Source organism: Pyrus communis, chromosome 16 (genome assembly GCF_963583255.1).
Source record: "Pyrus communis chromosome 16, drPyrComm1.1, whole genome shotgun sequence".
Lineage (NCBI taxonomy): Eukaryota > Viridiplantae > Streptophyta > Magnoliopsida > Rosales > Rosaceae > Pyrus > Pyrus communis.
In genome coordinates, this window is record NC_084818.1 from 3,959,872 (window position 1) to 3,979,784 (window position 19,913).

The window sequence follows — 19,913 nt, forward strand, 5'->3', positions numbered from 1 at the left end:
CCAAACCCAAACTGACAACAATGCCCACCCAACTTTTACCCCCAACCGTGCAATGTTAACCCTGAACGGGCATTCCCGTCATTCGATGGCAGCTTCGTAAAAAAGCTGAAATATTTAAACCTACTGGTTTGGTACTGAACTCCTTTTATAAATATAAAAGTGAGTATAAAAAAATTTGAGTTCAAAAATATGTTTGATGAACACTTAAAAATAGTTTATTTTCAAAGTTTTGGATAAAAAAAAAACTGAAAACGTGAAGTAGCAAAAATGAGTTTATTCTCTCAGCACAGCAAAAGTAGTTTTTTTTCCAAAGCACAGCAATACTAAACCAGAAGCCGACAGTGGCATGATCCTAATTAAACTGAAATTCAGACCCTAACACATAGGCCACTCTGAAAAGTAGTGGCGTGGTCTTAAATAGAATAATATTCGGGTTCCAACACTGTTCATTTAAACAGTGCCAATTTCAAATCTTACTTTAGACTAAAGTAATTTATAAAGAACTAGCTTCTCCGCACGCACGTTAAGCATTTTTGCATCACGGACACTACACGTCCCTAAAGGTGTATTATGATAGTTTTTCTTCCATTGTAATTGTCAAGATATATTTTAAATGTATTGTGTAAATATGAACTTTTTCTTTACCATGCACGTTCTAAAAAGTTGTCATGTTTTTCGTTTTCACTTTGCGTAAAGTAATGATTTAAATGTTATTCATGCAATTGTCAAACAACATGAGATTTTAAATGCAAGTTCCTATCTAAAGTCCATTAACAATAGCAAGTAGCATCCACTTTCCAACACTTATAAACATAATTAAAATTTACAAAAATATTAATAGGTCGAATTCCTGGATTAGAGGAACTTAACAAAATAAAAAAGACAAAGTAAAACAAAAAGTTTAATTACCAAAAACGTAAAATAACCAAAAGAAAGAATGGAGCAAATTCCCTCACAAATTGCACACCAATTGATTGTTTGCAAGACATTTCTCTCTCTCTCTCTCTCTCTCTCTCTCTCTCTCTCTGATTGAGGCAAAAACCAAAATGGAAAACCTAATAACAGTAAAATACCAATCAAACATTGAAGAGAATGGAGGAGAGACATAGGGAGAATTCCCGACTGTAGGAGTGTGCTTGAAATGTTGTAAAACCCTAAAATTGGTTTAGTTTAAAGTTTAAGTTCATATGAGTAGAAAAGCAAATGAGAAAGAATACACATATGAATAAAATTAGATATCTATAACCCTTTACCATCCTGATCACTGTGGATAATCTTCATTACAGCCGGAGTCATAGAAAAAATACGACACTTCAATACTTTTTTAACAATAATTAAGGGCTATGGTCATAAGGAAAATTAGAATGTTCGAAAGACAATATACTTGTAGGCTTGTAGCAATTAAAAGATTAAACAATTAAGTGGAGAATTACCTGTTAGAATTGAAAAATTATTACAAAAAGTTTGAAAATTGCCCAGTTAGACACTGAGAGTTAACATCGTTGTTTCTTTGTAAATACCACTGCTGACCTTATTCAAGAACCATTTTAACATAATAGGTTCTATTTGGATGATTAGAGTTTTGAACCTTTTCTTTCCCCCAATTCCACATGAACTGAGTTTCATTGGTGAACAGACCTTGGTAAATATTTATAACCAACTAAAAGTGTTTTCTTTTGATTATTTTCCAATATATTTTTTAGCCAATTGACAACCCTAAAAGATTTACTTACACACACATCAAATCTGTGTTTCATAAATATACCTAAGATGTAATGCTAGATATTTTTTTATAGTTTCTTCTGCTCTATTCTATGCTGGATAATACTGTTTTTCTGTGTATTGTAGATCATTAAAATTCTGCCATGTTTGTGAAATTGAGATTTTTAAATCGAAGAACTTAACAAAGAAAATTGTACATATTTTTTTGGATAAATAATATTATCCACATCTCATGTTATATAAAAAAAAAATTAAAGTACTCTCTCTGTGTGCATGAATTTGAAACTTTTTATATTTTCTAGAAAGAGAGACAATGCAATTGCGTTTTATTGTTAGAGAAAGATGTGTCATTCTGGATTTGCTTAAAAATGCTTAAATAATTTGAAGTTGAAGAGTCGGATTGGTGGGAAGCAATTGAGACGCACATATCGTCTTCTAAATGGGTCAGATGCAAATCACTACCAACGAATAACTGGGTCGTCGTCTTCTTTCTTCACTTATGAGCTTTTGGGGTAAAAGGAGCCATCTACTTCTTCTAGGATTTCGGGGCTATATTTGTGCCTTCGTCCAAGGATTTGGTATAATTCCCCTTTTTTAATTTATTTTTTTTTAATTCTTGATGGATATTTCTATTGTTTTCTTCGATTATTTAATTGGATTTTGATTTTTATCTTTGCCATTTTTGTTTTCGCTTTTAATTTTTTATGTTAAAAGATATCGTATTGTGTTTTCGTACCAAGTTATCCTTATTTGTATCTCTCACCAAAATATATACATGCAAAATCGAAGGAGACTGTAGTGTAACTCATTATCAAGTGACAAGCCCTATATACATTGATGCAATAAAATATAAACGATATCAATCCCCTGCAAATAAATGTTATTATGTTAACAAAAGTAACTTCAATTCTTAATCGTTAGTTCAATTACGTTTTTTCCATTCTATCTAGAATCTTAAATAGGGAATTTCATGTGTCTTAACAAATAATTCCTGGAGTTTTATTAAATTGTTTCATCTAATGTATCTAATATTTTAGTAATTGCTTATTCCTTTTGTTTGGTTAAAGTTTTGTTCCATTTGTTTTCTGTATTGCCTAGCATGTTGCTCCGTCGCATCAAAGAGGGCTTCTTTAAGCTTGGGTTTCTTGGCAGTGGCTTTCTCCATTGACCTCTACACCTGCGTCTCTCCTCGCTTTCCCACTTCCTCCGGTGCAATCTCTTTTTCTTTCTAATCTCTTTTGAGTTTCTTTCAACATGTCACTTTATATAATTTATTCTTTAATGTCAGATTTGGTGAGTTTGATTTGGGTTTGTGAATGTCTTCCTGGCTTTTCCACTTTGGATTCACATAATAAGTTCAATGGTTGTAAACAGAACAGAATACTGACTTGCGAACAAGGCAATTCAAAGCTTGAAAATTTGTATGTTATGCATGAGCTGACTAATATTTTTTTGTGCACTTTATTCATGCCTGTTGTGGATAATAGCTTGAAAATTTGTATGTATTGCATGAGCTGACTAATACTTTGTAGTGCACCTTTCTATGCAAATTATTCATGCCCGTTGTGGATAATAGTTCCAAAACCCATAGCGAAGCGCAGGCAATTTTTCTAGTTCTAACTAACTTCCAAATATACTAACTGCCTCACTTTAGCGCCACCTTTTTGACCATACTACCCTTCTTATCCGTCAATACTGGTCAATACAAACTACAAGGACTTCACAACTTGATTTTCTTTAATTACCCTTTAATAAATAAATTAATTAAGACGTTAGCAAATTAAAACTCTGAGTAAATTAGAGTCATTGGTGGACTGGCCGGGGTTGTGCAGGTGGTTGAGTTCATGGTGAAATTTTTAGTTGTGACGGGAATACGGATGGTACACCACGTGTTTTTACGTAAGTGGTGAAAATTTTTAATTTTTAAGTTATTAACTTTTTAATACACATATCCCATCATTTATATAAAAACACGTATTATACCACTCCGTGTAACAATCACACTGAAAATTTATTCATTTAGTCTATCATCTTATTCGAAAATATTTTATTTAATCGCCAATTGGTCCTTTTGCGTCTTGGGATATATATACTGGATGAATTTTGGTTTTGGGATTCGAACTCGAGAGAAGTGTTGTTTTAGTTTTCTGAGAAAGAAAACTGGAGAAGTAGAAAGACGAAGAGTGCCACCCGTGAAGCTGAAGAGTCGAGAAGAGGAGGAATAGCCTCGACAAATTTGTAGTTGCGACGGGAACACAAGTGGTACATCACGTGTTTTTATGCAAGTGGTGGGAAATTTTATATTTTAAGTTATTGACTTTTTAACACATATATTCTATCATTTATATAACGACACGTGGTGTACCACTCCGTGTGACAATCATACTAAAAAATCTCTTGAATACCCTCATAGGCAACACGCGTATATCAAAATGAAAGTATACAAACCAAGCAGGAGCAAAATCGGCAGCATACTCAATGAACAGAAAATCCTAACATTTTTAAAAGCTTTTCACTTTTCATCGAAGTGGCAGAGAAAGGTCAAAATTTTTAAAAATAGAATCAAAAGGGAAAATAGAAAATCCCAACATTCAAACTCCCAAAAAAAAAAAATGGACAAGTAAATGAGAAGAAAATACATAACAAGGTTGGTTGCGTGGTCTTGTACAAAAGCGTCCTCGAATCTAGAGTGCAAGGCTGTGAAAAGCTCTGACTTTCAACGTCATCATACACACCTAAATCACAGTATACAAACTATTTGCGCTAACCTATACTTCATGATCATGATCATAGTTGAAATATACGCAATTTGACCGACACAGCTCAATGTCTAGTGTCTACTACGCCATTGTTTCAAGGTAGTTTTATACTTGTGCAGCTGCATTTGCTTGTTTTAATCTTCCTTGAAAATAAATGTGGCAAGAACAATTTTAAAATTATTCTTAACAGCAAATTATAATTAAAGGGTCAATAATCGTATTATCATAACATTGCTACATTCTACAATTGCATTTGTAACACGCGTGCTGGCCATCCCTTTTCAAAAGCAATTGTTACTTGAAGTTATTAGATATGACTCGAGTGTTGTTAATTATACAGGTCAAACCTGGACAGATGGTCCTTGTTCACGCTGCCAGTGGAGTTGGATCCCATTTATGCCTGTGAACTAATGCCATTGGTGCCACTGTCATAGGAACCGTATCAACTCAAGAGAAGCCAGCTCAAGCCAAGGAGGATGGATGCCGATATGTCATAATCTATAAGGAAGAGGACTTTGTCGCCCGTGTGAAAGAAATAACTTTCGACAATGGCGTTGATGTTGTCTATGCTGGCATAGGGAAGGATACGTTTGAGGTATAAGTTTTATTTTTCTTATAATCTCCATAAGTGTGTCATGATTTACTCAAATCTTGCTGCATATATATGCTTGACCAACTCCAAAATCGATGCAATTGACTTCTAACTCAGTTGGTTAAGGGCATTCGACATTATCTGATACATAACATTTATTTTGGACTACGAATTCTTACCAATATATATCGTTTTCAAGGATCGCTGGCAATGTTGAAGACTCGTGGGCACATGTTGAGTTTTGGGTAGTCATCAGGCGAGCTAGATCCGGTTCCCTTACAAGTGAATTCAACGCGCCATTTCTAATAATTCGCTTGATTAAAATTCCAATACTCTACTGAAAGAATTTAAGCTGGGTTTGTAAAGACTGATTGTATAAGCTCAACTCAATTGATGATGAGTGAGGTTTTGACTTCATTATATAGAGATTACAAGGAAAGTCTGTTACAATATAAACGTATAACGGATTACAAGTGAATTCAAATTACAAATATAAACTGATAGAGTCTAAGAAGAGAAAAGAATGCGTTGGTTCTCTATCTGGTGAAGAGTCCTTGAGTTATCCAAACTGTGACTTTGAGATAGGAATGCATATATTGGCAGACCTGATTGACGGCGAAAACAATATCAGGTATCGTGAAAAGAAGATATTGGAGAGCACCGACTATACTTCAAAAATTAGTGCCATCTGACAAAGGTTCTCCGTCATATATACTCAACTTACAGCCAGTTGCAGTGGGAGTGGTGATAGGCTTTTCATCAAACATTTTGGTCTTCTTTAGAAGGTCCATGATGTACTTGGATTGAGAAAGATACATGGCAGTGGATGTCCATGTAATTTCCATTCCCAAAAAATAATGCAAAGGACCTAGATCCTTCATAGAAAACTTTTGGCCAAGCTGTTGAATGAACTGAGATATATGTGATTGATTATTGCCCATAACAAGGATGTAGTCGACATATAACAACAAGTAGATAACTGTGGATCCATTAAAGAAGGTGAACAACAAAGAATTTGCTGCTGAGGCCTGAAACCCAAGTTCTTCAAGATGTTGGGAGAAACATTGAAACCAGGCACGAGGTGCTTGTTTCAAACCATATAATAATTTTTGCAGTCTACAAACATGTGATGGAAACTGAGGATCCACAAAACCTGAAGGTTGTCGCATATAAACTTCTTCTGCCAAAGAACCATGTAAGAAAGCATTATGAACATCAAGTTGTCGGATAGGCCAATTGTAGTGAAGTGCAATGGAGAAAATGAGTCTGATTGTTGCATGAGTGACAACCGGTCTGAACAACTCACTGTAATCTATACCTTCTTGCTAGTGAAAGCCATTTGCGACTAGTCGAGCCTTATATCGCTGTATGGAACCATCAGAATGCCGTTTGATCCGATATACCCATTTATTTGGAAGAACATTCATGGATAGAAGAAATGGAACCAAGGACCATGTGTCAGTATGCAAAAGAGCATTAAACTCTTCTGCCATTGCCTGTCACCATTCAGGATATTTGTTAGCCTATGTAAAACATGTAGGCTCAACCACAGCATTAGGGGCAGCAAACCAAATGAGATGAGGTTCCGCTAATGCTGGAGACTCATGTAGAGTACTGGAGTTGGATTCTGCGGAACTTTTTGTTCTTCCTTCACTGTTGTTGTAGCACACACGATGCATTCATCCACACGCAAAGACGATGTACCGTCCCTATACTTCTGGCATTTCTTTTTTCTTCTTTCATGGTGTAAAACTTTGTTTCCGGGTCTTTTGTACATGCAATATATGCCTTTATTAAGTTCTTTTCAGAGATTTAAACAGACCCCTGTTCTTAACCATTATGCTTAGGATGTCAAGCAACTACAGATTGATACATGTCAAGTCGATTTTATTTATTCTAGGAACAAAGTTGCTTCATAATGTATCATGTTTCAAGTTTGTAAACTTTGCATATATTGGCATCAATACGAATGCTTTGTGACAAAGAGTGCCTCTAAATAACATAAGAACATGCTAACTCCGTCGTCACCATTTTGCTTGCTCCATGAGCATTTCAAAGTTGCATAGCAATTGGATTTTCTCGTAGAAGAGCGAGAAGTGTCACGTGAATTAGTACAAAGAAGAGAGAGAGAGAGAGAGAGAGAGAAGTACTACGAAGAAGGGGAGAGAGAAGAGAGAGAACAAAAGAAAGATCTAGGGGTAAAATAGTAAATTAAAAATAATTAAAAAAACAACCATGAAATAATATGAATAATGTGAGTTTGCTAATAATTAATTATCCCTAAACCATTTTCACACATTTCTCTTGCCATTCAATTTACTTTTGCTGAATTAAGAGTTACTTGTTCAGAAAACAAGTCTTTTAATTTTATGTGGGATAATTTTTTCAATTTTTTTTTTTTTAAGAAAACCTCGACGGTACGAGCGATATTTTATTGATAACGAAAAAAATAAGTTACACTTAGTTAAGGGAGAACATAAACCTTACCTCTCATAATGCCAAGAAAAGGAGAAAAACAACATTGAGTAAGAAGGGGGGACATAAACCTTACCCCTCTAGAAACGAAAACAAAAATGATACAAGGGAGGGGGGACATGAAACATAGCCCCTCTAAAGCCAAACCTAAAAGAAAAATACAATGAAACAAGACGACGAAATTTGACAAAATCATACAACACAACCATACTGGCATATTCGTCACAGCAATGAAAATGCCAACAAACTTACGTAAAGTACAAAACAAAGCTAAACATATTCAACAATTACATGATACATTTTAAGCACTATCCTATTCAGCAACTGTGAAAGAAGAATGCTCCATGGCATGTTTACCAGCAAAGAACCAAGCACAATCCAAAACCCCATGAAGAATCCAACTCCTAAGCCCACGTAGAACCACCCATCTTCTAGTAAACGGTATCCACCTTCTCCGTCTTGCTCAACTGTTGGTGGCGGTATCACCCCATTCGTGCTGCAATTCTTGTTGAGTGGAGCTCCGCATAGTTCATTGCCGACGAAGCTCGACTGATCGAGGCTCTGCAGTTGAGTGCTTCCCGGAATTCGTCCCGTCAAATTGTTGTAGGCCAAGTTTAAGTGACTCAAAAATGTCAAATTCGTCATGCTTGGAGGAATTTCATCATCAAGTTGGTTCATGGAAAAATCGAGAGATTCTAACTGTGCCATATTACCAATCTTTGAAGGAATTCTTCTGGTGAAGCGATTATTCGATAAATTGAGTGACTGCAATGCAAGGAGGCCGGTAAGTTCTTCAGGGATCTCTCCATACATAAAGTTGCATGAAAGGTCCATGCCTTTTACGAATCCCAGAATCTTTCTATATTCCTATTGAAAGTCCTCTGGGTATTTAGGGTTTCTCTGGATTAGGGTTTCTCGGTATTATCTGGGTAATAGGGTTTGTGTCAACCCTATTAGTGTTTTACCTAGTTAATAGCCGTTTGTTTTCTTCTTGTTCTTCTCAACTTGTATAAGGGTCTTATCTGGTTGTCATCTCCTTAATCCGAGGAGCTTAGTTATGTTTCCTATGTCGGCTTCATAGCGTGATTCAAGAAGCTCTAGGATAGGTTCTTGAGTGTTGAGTGTAGTTTGCAACTCACTCAAGCTCCTCTATATATTTGTAACTTATGTTTGTCCTCAATACGATCAGATAATACAAAAGATTAGAAACTTTTAAAGTCAACATGGTATCAGAGCTGGCATCCTTCTGAGCCTGTCTTTGTATATCTCACCATTGTGATTTCCCTTCAGCAAGAATATGGCCGATGAGAATTCAGAGGATGAAAACACCATTGCTTATCCTTCTACTCACATCTCTGAAATAGATATCAATCCAAATCAACGACTCAGTTCAGTGTTACTGAATGAGTTTAATTATTTGCCGTGGGCAAGAGCAGTTAGTCTCGCACTTGGTGGAAGATCCAAACTTGGTTTCATCGATGACAGTCATCTTGCTCCTGGAGTTACTTCTCCTGAATATGGAGGGTGGCTTTGTAAAGATCAACTGGTCATGTCATGGCTGCTTAATTCCATGGAAAGGAAGATTGCTGAAATCTTCAACTATTCCGAGTCATCACTCACTCTCTGGACAACTGTGAAGGAGATGTATGGTAATCAAAATAATTCTGCACGCATCTTTCAACTCAAGAAGGATATCTCCAACTTTCAACAAGAAGGTAAAACCTTTGTTCAACATCTTGGTTCTTTGAGAAGCATGTGGAATGAGCTAGATGTCTATAAACCTCACACCACTGATCCCATTGTGCTTCTTAAAAGAACTGAAGAAGATAAGATATTTCAATTGCTGTCTAGCTTGAACTCAGAATATGAGGATTTGAGAAGCCATATCCTCATGAATCCTGAGCTACCATCCTTCACTAGCATTTGTGTAACCATCCAACGTGAAGAAGTAAGAAGAAAAGTCATGAACAGTGGTACAAAAACCATTGTGACTGAAGCTAGGGCTTATCTGACAAATGAAAAAAGATACAAAGGAAAAAACCCTCTTCTAAAGTGCCTACACTGTGACAACATCGGGCATGTGAGAGATAAGTGCTGGATCCTGCATCCAGAACTCAAGCCGGATTTCATGAAGGATAAAACTATACAGAAGACAAGTCGAGCATATCCTCGTGCCAACACTACATCATCTTCATCTTTCAACAGTTCTGATCTATACAAACAGTTCACGGCAAATCCTGCCACTCTTATAAATGAGTTCGCAGCCTATCTCCATCAAAAGAAAGGTAGGGAAGATCGAGCTGTTGACCATGAAGATGGAAGTACCACAACATTGCTTGGCAAGTTTGCAGGGTTTCTGGCCGATGCTGATTGCTTACCTCAACAAGACATGAAAGGTTTCGTGAATGCTTTCAAAACTGCTTTTAAAATTAATGAGTTGCATGATCTTTGGGTTGTAAATTCAGGTGCCACAAATTATATGACTAATCAAGTGTCAAAATTGCATAAATTTGAGAAACTTCATAAACCATCACATGTGTCTGTAGCTAATGGTGAAGGTGCTAGGATTGTAAGCAAGGGAAAAATTCACTTGATATCTGACCAAATAGAGTCTATGGCCTTATATGTTCCTTCTTTTCCATTCCAACTTCTCTCAGTGGGACAAATCACAAATTCCTTAAACTGTTTAGCCATTTTTTCACCAGAAAATGTCATTTTTCAGTATCTTGTCACCAAGAGGAAGATTGGTGAGGGATTTTACCTAAATGGTCTCTATTACATATCGAAAAGCTCTTCCAGTGGATTACAAGCCAAGTCTATATCCATCCATGCCTTCATTCAAGATCAATTTTTGTGGCACCAGCGCCTAGCTCACCCGTCTCAACATGTTTTGTCCACCTTGTTTCCTGACTTAGGCAAAGAACCAATTCATTGTGAAACTTGCCATATGTCAAAGGCAACTAAACTACCCCTCGGTTCATCTTTGTCTAGAGTTTTTCATCTTTTTGAACTTGTACACTCAGATATATGGAGACCAACTAGTGAGTCTTTTGATGGTTACAAATATTTCATAACGTTTGTTGATGATTATTCAAGAGCAACTTGGCTACATTTGTTAAAATCAAAGAGTGAAGTAATGGAAGTGTTTAAAGACTTTCATAGTCTTGTTAAAAACCATTTTTCCTCTCAGATCAAAACTCTAAGGTCTGATAATGGCACCGAATACATGTCCCAAGTCATGACTCAATATTTGAGCAACAATGGCATCATGCATCAAACTAGTTGTGTTGGCACACCTCAACAAAATGGTATTGCCGAGAGAAAAAATCGAGATCTTCTTGAAAAAACTAGGTCATTGATGTTCCAAATGAATGTACCTAAACGTTTTTGGTCTCAAAGTGTTATGGTAGCAACTTACTTGATCAACAGGTTACCTAGTAGGGTTTTGGGGTTCAAATCACCAATGGAAATTGTCAAAAACAGAAAAGTAGACTTGTCACACCTTAAGGTCTTTGGATGCATTTGTTTTGTCCATGTTCAGTCATTGCATCGAGACAAACTTGACCCAAGGGCAACCAAATGCATTTTCCTTGGTTACTCATCCACACAAAAAGGATACAAATGTTACAATCCACAACTTAAGAGGTTAATTGTTTCCAAGGATGTTAGATTTCATGAAACTAACCCTTATTACAGTAAATCTCTGGATAGTACAAGTGAGGGGGAGTATTGCTTGGATCTGTTTCCATTACCAAGAACTGAGACCCTTGCCACTGAAGTCATTCAACCTATTGCAATGGTGCCTGTACATCACACAAAGTTCCCTGCTGAAATTGACAACCAAGCTTCAAGTGATGAGATCAACACTTCTGCTGGAAATGAATCTCTCCACAGTATTGCTCCTGTGGAATCTTCATACGAGTCTCATTCTACTACGCCTCGACGCAATCCCATTCGTGAAAGACATCCTCAAGCAAGACTGCAAGACTTTGTCACTTACAAGCCAAGGCATCCACTGTCCAACTATGTGTCCTATCACAAATTGTCACCTGAACACACTGCTTTTCTTTGTACTATATCTGAGCATGTTGAGCCTCAGTCATTTCAAGAAGCAAATCAATCACAGGTTTGGCAGCAAGCTATGCAAGATGAACTGCATGCTCTTGATCAACATAAAACCTGGAGCATTAAAACACTGCCTAAGGGAAAGAAGACAGTAGGTTGCAGGTGGATATACAAGGTTAAATTCAACTCAGATGGGTTCATAGAAAGACACAAGGCAAGATTAGTAGCTCGTGGCTTTACTCAAACATTTGATGTGGACTACAAAGAAACATTTGCTCCTGTTGCAAAGATGAACTCTGTAAGAGTACTCCTTTCAGTTGGTGTTAACAAAGGGTGGCCTATGTATCAAATGGACGTAAAGAACGCCTTTTTACATGGTGAGCTTGAAGAAGAAGTCTACATGAGGTTACCCCAAGGTCATCCTCAAAGTCATGAACCTGATATTGTGTGCAGATTGCATAAATCAATTTATGGTCTTAAACAGTCACCGAGAGCTTGGTATGCCAAGCTCAATTCAGTCCTCACAACGGTTGGTTTTAAAAGAAGCAACGCAGACTCCTCATTGTTCGTGCACATTGGCACTGCTAAGAAATTGGTCGTCCTTGTATATGTCGATGATTTGATCATTACAGGAGATAACCCAGACGAAATAACTGAGCTCAAGCATTCACTACAACAACGTTTTGCAATCAAAGATCTTGGCATACTCAGATATTTTCTTGGCATCGAAATGGCTACCTCTCACAAGGGTTTCTTTCTCAGCTAACGGAAATATGTTCTGGAACTTCTCAAGAAAGCAAACATGAGTGATGCTAAACCTGTCCATACACCTTTTGACATGAAACTCAAACTTATCTTGGAAGGGCAACCACTTCCAAACATCAGCTATTATCAGCGTCTTGTTGGTAAGCTGATCTACTTGACTATTACAAGGCCTGACATAGCCTATTCAGTAAGCATTGCTAGCCAATTTATGCACTCTCCCACGATGGAGCATTTTAACCTTGTCAAAAGACTACTTCGGTACCTAAAAGGTTCAGTAGGTCGTGGCATCATCATGAAGAAGAATGAGACCACTGAGATCACCGGTTATTGTGACGCTGATTGGGCTGGTAACTCTATTGATCGTAAGTCTACAACGGGGTATTACACATTTGTGGGAGGCAACCTCGTTACCTGGAAAAGTAAAAAGCAAGCAGTTGTTGCAAGATCCAGCACTGAGGCTGAATATCGAGCCATGACATCTACTGCATATGAACTAATATGGCTGAAAGGTCTACTATGTGACTTAGGTGTCTTTACTCCTCAATTCATGTCTCTTTTCTGTAACAACCAAGCAGCAATGCACATTGCTTCCAACCCCGTCTTCCACGAGAGAACCAAGCACATTGAAGTTGACTGTCACTATGTTCGTGCACAAGTACAATCACAGGTCATCAAAACTCATTTTGTTAAGAGCTACGATCAACTCGCAAACCTATTCACTAAACCATTAGCCTTTCCTCAATTTCAGCGGCTTCTCGGCAAGCTTGAATCCATCAACCTTCTGGATCCAGCTTGAGGGGGAGTATTGAAAGTCCTCTGGGTATTTAGGGTTTCTCTGGATTAGGGTTTCTCGGTATTATCTGGGTAATAGGGTTTGTGTCAACCCTATTAGTGTATTACCTAGTTAATAGCCGTTTGTTTTCTTCTTGTTCTTCTCAACTTGTATAAGGGTCTTATCTGGTTGTCATCTCCTTAATCTAAAGAGCTTAGCTATGTTTCCTATGCCGGCTTCATAGCGTGATTCAAGGAGATCTAGGATAGGTTCTTGAGTGTTGAGTGTAGTTTGCAACTCACTCAAACTCCTTTATATATTTGTAACTTGTGTTTGTTCTCAATACGATCAGATAATACAAAAGATTAGAAACTTTAAAAGTCAACAATTCCATTTTTATCCCTTTCGTTACCAAGATTGCATTCTCTGGAACTTCACCCTCATCAAATGATTCTGATAAAATAGCCAAGGCGCTCAAATTGTGGAAGCATCTCGGTATCATTCCTGAGAGTTTGTTATGTGCAAGGTCCAATATCTGGAGACTTTTCAAATAACAAACTTCATTAGGAATATCTCCTTCAAATTTATTTGAACGAAGGTTAAGAACATTTAACCATGAAAGGCTTTTCCCTATCCATATTGGTATGCTTCCGGAAAACCCATTTCCTCTAAGGTCAACAACTGACAACGAGGTACAATTTTGCAGGGAATGTGGCAATTTGCCGTACAGGTGATTATTGCGCAAGTGCAGTGAGTCCAGCTTTTGTAAGTATCTCGTGGACATTGGGACATTCCCAGTTAGGTGGTTGATTTCTAAATTTAGGAATCTCAAGTATTGCCAACTCATCCAACAATCGGGTACTTTTCCAGTGAGAAAATTATTCTCGAGATGAAGAACAAAAAGTAGCTTTGTTTCATCCAGCCTATCACAGAAGAAGTGGAAAACAGATCCAGAAAATGATGAATTGGAAAGATCTAGCCAAATTAATGAGGTGGGAACAATAGGCAATGCACCAGTGAAATGGTTAGAACTAAGATCAACCACTAAATATTTAGCACGAGATATATTTTGAATCTGCCCATACAACTGATTGTGAGAGAGATTCAAATAGTCTACTTGGGAAGTTAAGTTCCAAAACCAAGTTAAGTTCCAAAAAATTTCCACCAATACGCTTTTTTCTCTTCAGTTGTTCCTTGAAAGAGTGCACCGTCTGTCTCTAAAGCGAATTTAGAAAACAAGATAACATAGTAGTTCCTACCCACATGGTCCACTCCCTTAACAGGTCCACATGGATCATAGTTAGTAGCTACAGTTAAACCACCTGCCTCATTCGACTGGAGACCAATAGTTGTGTGAAGTATGAGCAATAAGCCTTGTTTGATGATGTGAAGGTAAAAATATCATTTTATGTTTTCTGAGAGTAAATTCAAATCCCAGAGTCAAAACATTTATTAATATAAAAAATATTTCACGATCTCAAACAAATTACCCCTCAGTCAAATGCTTTTCGCTTTTTGGGAGTGATTTCCAATCACCTTCCTTTTTACCTTTTTTTTTTTTTACCCCAAAAAAAATAAATGAGAAGTTCAATTCTGATGGTAGCTGCCTACTCAAATTATACAATGGCGTTTGTGTGAAAGAAAGAGGACTTTGTCGCTCGTGTGAAAGAAATAACTTTCGACAATGGCGTTGATGTTGTCTATGATGGGGTAGGGAAGGATACGTTTAAGGTTTAAGTTTTACTTTTCTTATGATCTCCATAAGTATGTCATACTATATTTATTGCTCATGTCACTTATTTTCTTAGTTTTCAGCTTAGATGTTATACTATATTTATTGCTCAATAAACCGTAATACTGTTTCCATATGCCTTATAAAGTTTTCCTTAATGCTCACCGAAAATATTTTGCCAAAATAAACAATTTCAATTTTTAACAAAAAAACTTGGGTGTTAGGGGGGCTTGACAAACGCAAAACAAGGTGGACTCTACGTACGCAGAACAAGATGTACCTTGGCGCATGGAAAGTGAGGAAGGGCTCCATAAACGAGGTAGGCTCTACGCATCGAAAACGAGGCAGGATTCATCGTGCAAACTGAGGTAAGCTCAGCGTCGGATAAATAAGGCACACAAAACGAGGAGGGCCAGGGCCCAAAAAATGAGGATATACATTGAATATAAAGGTATTTGAATTTAAATAATGTAATGTAGGAAGAAAAAAAACAGAAAATAAATAATAAAATAGAAAATGATATGATCGTTACTTAGATACCGATCATCCACAAACCCTGTTGGTGTCCAGATAGCGACTTCTTCAAGAAAGAATCGCTAATATCATACCGATCTCCCTTTTCAATTTTTATTTATTTATATTTTTTGCTAATGTTTCTTTTATTTCTTTTAGCATAACAACAAATTATCATATTTATGTTCTTCAAATATATTTTTCCGTGCAAAATCTATTATAATTCATTTTTAAACACTTATAATCAACAATTTAAAACATAAATTTAAAGATATTTAAATTTAATAGTGGTTACTCAAATAACGTAACATATAAATAAGAAACTCAAAGGAAAAAACAAAAAACAAACAAATAAATTGGAAAAGGAAAAATCGGTACCACGCAACCGATCCTTGCCCAGACCTAGTTAAATCATCGTTCAATTTATTTTCACCTATACCTCATCGTGAAGTTTTGAAAAGTAAGGTGAGACTTTTCATTGAGATTCTTGAAGGTAGAATCCATTTGATAATGTTTTGGACCTCACTACTATAATTTTCACTTATTTTTTCAGTTTTGGGCTTAAATATTATATTAAATATACATTTGTTGCTCAATGTAATAATAAATAAATAAAGAATATCCATATCTTTTTTTGAACAAAAGAATATCCATATCTAACAACATTAGATAATGCCACTTAATATTACGGTCTAATGATTTCATCTTTACATGTAAGTGAGAGGTCTTAAGTTTAATTCTCACCAAAAGCGAATTTAAATCACATTATTCATAGCCCAGAGGATAAACTCACCCTCTCTCCTTAATATTAATATCCTTTGTTAAGGAAAAAAAAACAACATTAGATATTCAATTTGTGTTGTTTGTAATCAAAATTTATAGTTTTGATGTGCTTATAATTACTAGTTTATTTAACATGAAATGAGTATTAAAATCATTACAATTTATGATTTGAGGTGCGTGTACGAGGATCTCCACGACGGATCTCCTTCTTGGGGATTTTAGGGATCAACGCACACGGACCATTGATAAAAAATCGTGTGGCCCCAATTAAATACTTTTTATATTTTTAAAAATAAAAAAGTCTCGTTTTTCGTGAAAAATATAAAAATGAAAAAATTGTAACTGCACGATTTTTGATCAATGGTCTGTGTTCCTTGATTCCTAGATCCCCAGGGAGGGGATCCGGCGAGGATCCAAATCCCGTGTACGAGACATAGACTAAAAAAATAGGGAGTTTTAACGAAAAGCCCACCGTACTGTTTACTTTAACGAAAAAACATATTTTTACATTAAAAAGTTAAACATGATACTATTCATTTTACCCTTTGTATTTACAAGGGTTAGGCCAATTATTAAGGGATAATTACCTAGAAATCACACTTTTGACCGGAAAATACCCAGAAATCAAGCAGTATTGCCAACAAAGATGGTGAAAGCCATTCGAGTTCATGAACTTGGTGGTCCTCAGGTCTCTCTCTCTCTCTCTCTCTCCTGTATTTTTTTGGGTAACTTGAATGTTTGAATTGGTGATCACAAAATCAAGACTTGTTCGTCAGTTGCAATCTGATGTGCCTGATTTCATTTGTAAACTATTTCTGTTTACAATAAATCCAAGTTGTTTGATGGGAAATCTGGTAACAGGCTGAAAGAGATAGCCTTTCTGCGTTTACCCAAGAGTACATGATTTCTTATGCCATTGTATTCGTCGGACTAATCCGGAGAAGGTTAGTTTTCATTTCTCGTCGAGGATTTGATTGGATTCGATAGCTCACCAGGTTCAATGCTGAAGGAAGAAATGGAAGTCAACTTCTAAATTTTGTCAAAGTTGAAAGTAGAAGTAGGATTAGTCATCAAGTAAGCTTATCCCTTCCAATCCTACCATTTCTTTGGCGATTGGAATGTTCTTCGTGACTAATCTTTCTCCTGCCTTCCCAATTTCTTTCATTGACATACATTTAATGAATCTAAGCGATTTTTCAATCCAGTTCAATCATAGACATCCAGCGAGGCCTTGAAGTATTTGAGTTCGTAAACTTTTATTGTATTTATGGTTTATGTAGGGCTATATCAAGTGTATTCATATCAAGTGTAAACTTTTATAGTATTTGAGTTCGTAAACTTTTATTGTATTTTTCTTTGATCTGCAATCTGGTTCAGCTACATGTCATTATTCCAAATTTCCAATGCTTTTATCCCCATTTCACTTAATTTTGTGATGTAATGCTGCTAGGTCTTGAAATGGGAAGATGTGGAAATAGGAGAGCCGAAGGAGGGGGAGGTTCGTGTGAAGAACAAGGCGATAGGGGTTAATTTCATCGATGTCTACTTCCGCAAAGGACTTTATTATAAAGCTGATACAATGCCCTTCTCCCCAGGTTTTGCTTCATCTCCAAGTTCTAAAATGTAGGAAGGATTGACATCTAGTCCACTCTTTGAAGGCATAATTTCTAAGTTTAGTTTTTTCTTAACAGTTTCTTGCGTAAACATTTTGCGTGAGATTACAGTTTTCAGATATGATCAAGAATGATTTTTCAAACCTAAAAGAATGCCGGGCATGAAACCAGATTAGCCATTCCTGCTGTTTGAAATAGAACTGACTAATCCTAAGAGAAATGGTCGAAAAACTCAACGTCACTATTCTTCAACAACTTGGAGTCCAGCCTTCTTTTGTCCTTCCAGTTCCTGATCAGAAGGCTGATGGATAAACCCTATTCGTTAACAAATCAATTTTCATTTCAGGTATGGAAGCTTGTGGAGTTGTGACAGCCGTAGGACCTGGAGTAACAGGCAGGCGAGTTGGAGATCTGGTGGCCTATGTTGGCACTCCGATGGGGTCATATGCGGAAGAGCAGATTCTTCCTGAAAACAAAGTGGTGCCCGTTCCTCCTTCAATTGATCCTATTGTTGCAGCATCCATATTGCTTGGGGGTATGACAGCTCAGGTTCTACTACGCCAGTCTTTCAAGGTTGTTAAGATTTTCTGTTTTGTTAACTATGTGATTTATGTGTCGAAAAAGTACAATCAACTGACAAATATTGGTGGTCAAGTTGTAACTAAATGCTTCCTGAATGTGAAATTTCATTATCTTAACATGGTTGATTCAGTGTTGGAAGTTGTTTATAAATTTCAATGCTGCTGCTTTTGTTGTTTGGTCTGAATTTTGTGCTGCTATGGAGGTCGAACCAGGACACACACTCCTTGTTCACGCAGCAGCTGGTGGAGTTGGATCCCTTTTATGCCAGTGGGCTAATGCGCTTGGTGCAATTGTCATTGGAACTGTATCAACTAAAGAGAAGACAGCTCAGGCCAAGGATGATGGATGTCGCCATGTCATAGTGTACACGGAAGAGGATTTTGTTGCTCGAGTGACAGAAATAACATCTGACAATGGCGTTGATGTTGTCTATGATTCTGTAGGGAAGGATACCTTTCAGGTAAATCTTACTTTTCATCCCTCAATTTTATACAGAACTTACAGAAATGATTCTAGGTTCTCCTTCTGCACCGTTCCTTTGATGTTCTTGGTTTCATTGAGTATCAACACAGCCTGTTACTGCTTCTGCTTTACCGTGGCTTATTACCTAATCTAGCGTTGAAGTTTCTCAATGCTAGGCCAGGTATACCAAATCTCTATACTGTTCCGTTCGAGCTAGTTTTATGAAACTGTTAAAGCAAATGCTAGTTACCCTTTGATTTTTTCAGTTCAGAAGATTAGCTAGTCTAATTTCTTGATGGTGAATTTTATATTTAGTACTTAATTGGGGCATTGTTTTGCAGGGATCATTGGCATGCTTGAAGACTCGTGGATACATGGTGAGTTTCGGACAAGCATCAGGTGCAATTGATCCGGTCCCACTATCAGCTCTTGCAGCAAAGTCACTCTTCCTGACCAGGCCGGCCCTGTTCCAGTACACTGCAGCTCGAGACAAATTGTTAGAGGTTGCGGGAGAGGTCTTTGCTAATGTTGCATCAGGCGTATTGCGCGTTCGAGTAAATCACAAATACGCATTGTCTCACGCAGCACAAGCTCATGCAGACCTCGAGAACAGGAAAACATCCGGCTCGGCTGTGCTTATACCCTAAAATTTCTGCCTCAACTGCTGTTCTTCGTGAACAGATTAATATGAGTTGGTTTGCAAAATGCAAAGATGTTATCTCCAACTTTAGTGACAGACAGACTTGTTAAGCAAGCAAAAAAAGGCAATTGTATTTTTCGCATTTCTGCTGAAAGGCAAAACTGTTTCTGTCAAACAGCAGGGTATGTATCACGTAACGTATGTCTCTCTCATCATGTGAGTATACACATGGTTTTCTCAAGCGAGCCCTCAAATTCTAGTATGTGGAGTTCATGCTAGGAACTAGAGTGATGTGGGAAGCATGCCAAGGTGCCCGACTCGCACGCATTTTTTTCTCCTTCTGCACATTCTCTGTTTATTTTTGTTCTTTGTATTAGTTCCAAGTCTCTCTTACCGTAAATGAAAGTAGTTTTGAAATCACTTTGTAAAATATGACAA

At 36.9% G+C, this 19,913-nt stretch overlaps 2 protein-coding genes across 3 annotated transcripts; one reads left to right on the forward strand and one right to left on the reverse strand.

The window, feature by feature from the left end:
- Positions 1–7,264: 7,264 nt before the first annotated feature.
- LOC137721169 (receptor-like protein EIX2) lies at positions 7,265–14,481 on the reverse strand. Its single transcript, XM_068460277.1, has 3 exons — positions 14,477–14,481; positions 13,524–14,331; positions 7,265–8,415 (listed from the first exon to the last, which is right to left on the reverse strand). The coding sequence occupies exons 1-3, from the start codon at positions 14,479–14,481 to the stop codon at positions 7,819–7,821; spliced, it is 1,410 nt and encodes a 469-aa protein (XP_068316378.1). The 3' UTR covers positions 7,265–7,818.
- A 2,234-nt stretch (positions 14,482–16,715) lies between these two features.
- Positions 16,716–19,716, forward strand: LOC137721484 (uncharacterized). 2 transcript variants are annotated; one of them, XM_068460582.1, is made up of 5 exons: positions 16,716–16,866; positions 17,629–17,773; positions 18,138–18,364; positions 18,576–18,833; positions 19,177–19,716. In XM_068460582.1, exons 1-5 carry the CDS (start codon positions 16,825–16,827, stop codon positions 19,480–19,482), a joined length of 978 nt encoding a protein of 325 aa, XP_068316683.1. In that variant the 5' UTR covers positions 16,716–16,824; the 3' UTR covers positions 19,483–19,716. The 2 variants fall into 2 exon arrangements, with proteins under 2 accessions (XP_068316683.1, XP_068316684.1); XM_068460583.1 differs by lacking the exon at positions 16,716–16,866 and adding an exon at positions 16,878–17,122.
- Positions 19,717–19,913: the final 197 nt, after the last annotated feature.

Bases quoted from the DNA above. Each gene is read 5' to 3' on its own strand.
- LOC137721484 (XM_068460582.1), top strand. From the start codon at position 16,825: ATGGTGAAAGCCATTCGAGTTCATGAACTTGGTGGTCCTCAG. The intron at 16,867-17,628 runs GTCTCTCTCTCT...TAATGCTGCTAG, and splicing joins ATGAACTTGGTGGTCCTCAG to GTCTTGAAATGGGAAGATGT. The intron at 18,365-18,575 runs GTTGTTAAGATT...GCTGCTATGGAG, and splicing joins TACTACGCCAGTCTTTCAAG to GTCGAACCAGGACACACACT.
- LOC137721169 (XM_068460277.1), bottom strand. The intron at 8,416-13,523 runs GTTTCTAATCTT...GACTTTCAATAG, and splicing joins TGGAATTGTTGACTTTTAAA to GAATATAGAAAGATTCTGGG.